This window comes from Rhinopithecus bieti, unplaced genomic scaffold, assembly GCF_001698545.2.
Source record: "Rhinopithecus bieti isolate Rb0 unplaced genomic scaffold, ASM169854v2 scaffold_12928, whole genome shotgun sequence".
Lineage (NCBI taxonomy): Eukaryota > Metazoa > Chordata > Mammalia > Primates > Cercopithecidae > Rhinopithecus > Rhinopithecus bieti.
The window spans coordinates 2,542,405-2,548,957 of NW_016807614.1; the positions used below are offsets into that span (position 1 = coordinate 2,542,405).

The 6,553-nt window shown below is 41.9% G+C and overlaps 1 protein-coding gene and 1 pseudogene across 5 annotated transcripts in view; both read right to left on the minus strand.

Annotated features, from left to right (window-relative positions):
• Nucleotides 1-6,553, minus strand: part of EFCAB3 (EF-hand calcium binding domain 3) — a 100,403-nt gene that overhangs the window by 21,510 nt on the left and 72,340 nt on the right. For all 5 annotated transcript variants that reach the window (XM_017882931.1, XM_017882934.1, XM_017882933.1 and 2 more), the window contains one exon: nucleotides 5,006-5,126. In XM_017882931.1, the coding sequence (XP_017738420.1) occupies nucleotides 5,006-5,126 (121 nt within the window). The remainder of the gene's footprint in view (nucleotides 1-5,005; nucleotides 5,127-6,553) is intronic.
• On the minus strand, nucleotides 2,044-2,780 carry LOC108536299 (40S ribosomal protein S23-like; annotated as a pseudogene).

Genomic DNA, 6,553 nt, shown 5'->3' on the forward strand with positions numbered 1-6,553 from the left:
AAGTTTTACCTTTTTGGTTTGAAGTGGCTGTGGGGCTTACAAATGGAGATGCCCAGTAGGCAGATGGAAACCCTAGAGGGAAGATCTGGGCTGGAGATCCCAGTGTGATCTTCTCTGTGCCTCTTTCTCCTTGCCTGTATGTAAATGGAGGTATCAGGACCTACCTCACTGGTTTGATTAGGCTATTAAATGGAGGTCATTCAGCAAATAATTACTGAGCTCTTGGTGTATATCAAGCTTTTTCCTATAATATATACTGAGAAGATAGCAGTGAATAAAACACACAAAAAATAATTCCTGTTCTCAAGGAACTTACATTCTAGCATGAGAATAGTTAATAAAATGATTAAGTAAATTTTATTGCATATTAAAAGGTGATAAATAGTATGAAGAAAAATAAAGCAGAGAAGTGGGGACAGGGAGTGGTAGGAGGGTTGCAGTTTTAAACAGGGTGGTTAGAGAAGGCTTTGCTGAGATGACATTTGAACAAAGACGCAAAGGTAGTGAGAGTGAGTTGAGTGAGTCATGGTCTACCCAGGGGAAAAGTATCCAGATAGAGGGAAAAGCAAGTGCAACAAAGGCCTTGAGGTGGGAGAGTGTTTGATGTATATGAGGAAGAGTAAGGAGGCCAGCATGGCTAGAGCAGAGTAACAGAGACAAAGTCAAAGAGGTCAAAGGGGAATGCAGTGCACATAGAGGGCCAATATGTCATTGTAAAGGCTTTGGCTTGGGGCCAGGTGGTGACTCACTCCTGTAATCCTAGCACTTTGGGAGGCTGAGGTGAGCAGATCTCTTGAACCCAGGAGTTTGAGACCAGCCTGGGCAAAATAGTGAATACTTATCTCCACAAAAAATAGAAAAATTAGCCAGGTTTGATGGTGCATACCTGTAATCCCAGCTATTTGGGAGGCTGAGATGGGAGGATCACTTAAACCCAGGAGCTTGAGGCTTCAGTGAACTATCATGGTACCACTGCAAGACCCTGTCTCAAAAAAGAAAAAAAAAAAAAGACTTTGGCTTTTACTCTGAGGGAAATGGGAGGGTTTTGAAGGTTTTGAGTGGAGGAGTGATATGATCTGCAGTGTTTGGAAGACTCATTTGGTGCCGTAGGAGTCAAGGAGTCAGCTAGGCACAGGGAGTGTTGTGAGTAGGCTGTTCAGCAGGCAGAGCAGGGGAGCAGTAGTCAAAGGTGCAAGCAGGGAGACCAGTTATTAGCCAGGGAAAAATTAATGTATGTAAAGTGCTTGCTCAGAGCTTTGCATTTAATATATGTTCAATAAATGGTATCAACTATGTGAATACCTATCAAATTCTACCATTAATCAAATCAAGACTTGCTTTCTCAGGAAATTAAATGAATTATCTTTGCCACTTATTTGACATTTATTTAACATATTTTGAATTAATTTACTTCTGTATATTTATTTAAATATCCATATATTTCTGACTTTTCTCTCCATATGTGTGTGTGTGTGTGTGTGTGTGTATACACATACAATTATTATTTTCTTTCTTTCTTTCTTTTGAGAGAGGGTCTCACTTTGTTACCCAGGCTGGAGTGCAGTGGGGTGAACATGGCTCACTGTAGCCTTGACCCCCAGGCTCAAGCAATCCTCCTGCTTTAGCCCTTTAAGTAGCTGAGACAACAGGTGTGTGCCACCATGGTGGCTAATTTTTTGTTGTTTTTTGCATACAAAAATTTACCGCTACAGTTTTTTTTTCCTTTATTTTTGAGACTAAGTCTCACTCTGTCATCCAGGCTGGAGTGTAGTGGTGCGATCTCAACTCACTGCAACCTCTATCTCCCAGATTCAAGCGATTCTTGTGCCTTGGCCTCCTGAGTAGCTGGGATTATAAGCGCACAATACCACACCCAGCAAATTTTTTTATTTTCAGTAGAGACAGGGTTTCACCATGTTGACCAGGCTGGTCTCGAACTCCTGGCCTCAAGCAATCCACCTGCCTTGGCCTCCCAAAGTGTTGGAATTACAGACGTGAGCCACCACACCTAGCCCATCACTACAGTGTTTTCAACATTCAAGTTTATGATCTTGGTCTTTCCTTCGTGCCTTTGTATAGGGCCAGAAGAGAGACATTGGGTACTTTGACAACCTTAAAGCAGACTCCAGGAATATCACCTTTTTTTTTTTTGAGATGGAGTCTTGCTCTCATTGCCCAGGCTGAAGTGCAGTGGCATGATCTCGGCTCAGCGCAACCTCTGCCTCCCAGGTTCAAGTGATTCTCCTGCCTCAGCCTCCTGAGTAGCTGGGATTACAGGCGTCTGCCACCATGCCTAGCTAATTTTTAAAAATTTTTAGTAGAGATGGGGTTTCACCATGTTGGCCAGGCTGGTCTCGAACTCCTGACCTCATGATCCACCCGCCTTGGCCTCCCAAAGTGCTGGGATTACAAGCATGAGCCACTATGCCCAGCCCAGCATGACCTTTTAAACCAAATCCAGCAACAAGAACTTTACCGTTTTTCTCAATAAAGTTCAAGCAACCACCATTGGGTACAAAGGCTGTGATTTTCTTGCTATTATTGATCAGCTGGATGCTGGCACACTTCCTGATGGCAGAATTTAGCTGTCTGGCTTCAACCCCTACTTTTTCCAGCACAATTCCTTTTGCATGAGAAGCACCTCTCATGCAACCCTCAAAAGGGCTGGCCTTCAGGGCTGTGCCCAAATGGGCTTTCTTGTACTGTTTATCATGCCACTTCTGGACTCGTCAGTGACTATGGGGCTTCCTAGCAGCATGAAGTCCATGACACTTGCCCATCCTGTTGTCACCACAGGCCTGAGTGAAAGAGCTAATTTAAAAAAAAAAAAAGAAAGAGCTAATTTTTGTAGAGACGGGGTTTCACCAGGTTGCCCAGGCTGGTCTCAAACTCATGGGCTCAAGTGATCCATGCACCTTAGCCTCTCAAAATGTCTCCATTTATACATTAAATACTATGTCTTAAACATTTTTAATCTCCTTAGGTATCAGGCAATAGCAAGATGACCAGATAAATAATAACCAGATAAGATAACCAGATAAGTAACAGCCACGCCACAATAACAATAAAAACGCCAACATCAGCTAACATTTCCTAAGCACTTACTGGGTGTGAGAGGCAGTATAGGGAGATAGATAAGAGCATGAGTTCTGGAATCAGACTGTGCTAAAATATAGGTACAACTCCCTCTTGGGCAAGTTATTTAACTGACCTGTGCTGCAGCTTTTTCATCTGTAAAGTGGGAGTGATCATAGTATATACTCATTAGGGAGGTGAGGATTAAATTCGATAATATGTATATTCTTTTTTAAAAAAATTATTTTTATTTTTTTTTAGAGGAAGGTCTCACTCTGTTGCCCTGGTTAGAGTGCAGTGGCACAATCACAGCTCACTGTGACCTCAAATTCCTGGGCTCAAATGAACTTCTCGAATAGCTTGGACTACAGGTATTCGCCACCATGCCTAGTTAATTTTTTTTAATTTTGTAGAGATGGGGGTCTTGCTATGTTGCCCAGGCTGGTATGGAGCTTCTGGTCTTAAGTTATCCTCCCATCTCAGCCCCCTGAGTGGCTGAGATTACAGGTGTGAGCCATGATGGTTGGCTATAATTTTTTTTAAACGAAACTTCAATTTTCTTTTATTTCTTTGTTATTTTTTTTGAGATGGAGTCTCACTCTGTTGCCCAGGCTGGAGTGCAGTGGAGTGATCTCGGCTCACTGCAACCTCCGCATCCCAGGTTCAAGCTATTCTCCTGCCTTGGCCTCCCGAGTAGCTGAGATTACAGGCGCCCACCACTATGCCCGGCTAATTTTTGTATTTTTAGTAGAGATGGGGTTTCACCATGTTGGCCAGGCTGGTCTCAAACTCCTGACCTTGTGATTCGCCTGCCTCAGGCTCCCAAAGTGCTGGGATTACAGGCGTGAGTCACCGCCCAGCTGAAGCTTCAATTTTCAAGATAATATGTGTGTGCTTAGTTTAGTTACTTCCACACGATAATAATAGCTAACATTTATTGAGCTCTCATAATATGCTAAGCACTTCACATGTATTGTCACACATCAGTCTCACAATTGTCCTATAAGGTAGGTATTATCACTCCCTTTTTATAGATGAGGAAACTGAGATCGAGAAGTTAAACCATGTATCGAATTTGTGTACCAACATTAGACTTTACTAAGTGTCTTTGAGTTGGAATGAAAAGTAGAATTTTGTGCATCCTCTATTCTACATCTGACAAAGAGGAGAGTATAAAGAGACTACCTATTGAGGGGCAGCAGAATATTTTTACATTGTTGGTGGTATTCTATACTCTTAAGTCTCTCTAGGTGGAGACTGGAATGCTTTGAAGGAGTATGAGCTGAAAAAAACTGGTAATAGCAACATTTGTTTAATTTCTATAAGACAATGATAAAAATAGATTGAAGTGATTTACTTTCAGCACTACTTGCTGGAATAAATAACACAGTTGGTGTGTGTTATTTATTTAAAGGATGAGAATTAAAGGTTTAAAGGATGAGAATGTTTCCTCATCCTTTAGTCTCAAGTCTAATTCTGGCTCCGCTCTAGTCCAAAGGCTACTTTCAGAGGTTTGAATTTGCTGTACCTCATCTCAAGAGCCCCTGGTAGTTTCAGCATGAACAAGAGTGTCTTATATTCCAAACTAGATTTCTAAGCCCACCCAAAATTATTCCTGGAAAAGTCTTGTTCTGCTGGGATTCTTTGGCCTGAGATAGAGGAGGCTAAAATTTGTTGGTTGTCTTAGGTCCTCAGTGGCGCCCTGAGGCGGTTTGAGGTCAGCCTTGCAGTTTTAGAACTGGGCAGGATTGTGGAGATGAAGGAATAAGGTCTCACGTTGTAGCACAAGGGCATTTGCCCAGATACCTTCTTTTCCTTAGTTTTGGACCAGACCCTGTGGAGTTGGATGTTAGTGAGAGGTGACTGCCATGTTAATATCTTCATAATGCTTCTGAGAAGGCTGTTTTTTGCTCCTTTCCTTCTCACTTACCTTACTATTTCTAGTATAGACTTTCTGGGTAGGGCTGAAGTCTCTAGAAGCTTTGATAGGATTTCAAACAATAGGATTCCTGGGTTGCCAGCTAAATCTAAACAGGTCTCCTTTTCTGGAGCTATGGAGGGAAAACAAAAGATAGATTTTTAAATACCTTCTGAAATTAGAAATCGACCACGTCTTTACTGACTATTTATAATAATAATATCAAGTCAGGAACTAGAGGTACAGTAAAACATTAAAAGTCTGTTCTATTTGGTAGAAAGGCCATTTTGGTTACTGAGCAGACAGAATAAAATGGAATGTTAAAAAATACTTTTAGTTCAATAACGTCTAAGCAAATGTAGTAATATTTTTAATACAAACATGAATTTTGTGTTAATGATTATTTCCTGGTCCTAGGCAAACTCCCATTACTATAGTACTACTTGTAAGAAATAACTTCTCTTTATCCTAAGAACAGTTCATAGCTTATGAATGAATATATTTTCAAAACTGTATACAGTATTTGGAATTTGGAATTTTTTTTTTTTTTTTTTTTAGACGGAGTCTCGCGCTGTCGCCCAGGCTGGAGTGCAGTGGCCGGATCTCAGCTCACTGCAAGCTCTGCCTCCCGGGTTTACGCCATTCTCCTGCCTCAGCCTCCCGAGTAGCTGGGACTACAGGCGCCCGCCACCTCGCCCGGCTAATTTTTTGTATTTTTTAGTAGAGACGGGGTTTCACCGTGTTAGCCAGGATGGTCTCGATCTCCTGACCTCGTGATCCGCCCGTCTCGACCTCCCAAAGTGCTGGGATTACAGGCTTGAGCCACCGCGCCCGGCCGGAATTTGGAATGTTTATCCTAGAAAACATGAATAATGATTAGCTTTTCCAAGGCAGCCTGTTAAACTTATAAACAAACCATGAGGGGATTAATGACAATATTTCAACTACACCTACACATCATGTATAACCTTGGGGGAGAAATAACAGAAAAATTATTTTCTATTAGTTAGTGGAAGCATGTGACACCTTAACTAATGCTTTCTAACCTACAGCAGACTCTCCAGCCCTAGCACTGAGGGTAGAGGCTTCATCAGTGTGTGGAAGCTATTTTTTCAAGAACAGTAAATTATCGACACCCTAGATTTACATGAGAGAGTGCATTTTTCTTTTTATGAAAAAAAATTTTTTTAAATAAAAGGAATACCTCTCAAAGTAGTGCATACACTTGGTAAATAATTCAGACATTATAGGCCAGGCGCGGTGACTCACGCCTGTAATCCCAGCACTTTGGGAGGCCGAGGTGGGTGGATCACGAGGTCAGGAGATCGAGACCATCCTGGCTAATGCTGTGAAACTCCATCTCTACTAAAATACAAAAAATTAGCTGAGTGTGGTGGCAGGCACCTATACTACCAGCTACTGGGAGACTGAGGCAGGAGAATGGCATAAACCCAGGAGGCAGAGCTTGCAGTGCACCGAGATCGCACCACTGCACTCCAGCCTGGACGACGGAGCAAGACTCTGTCTCAAAAAAAAAAAAAAAAAAAAAAAAAAAAAAAA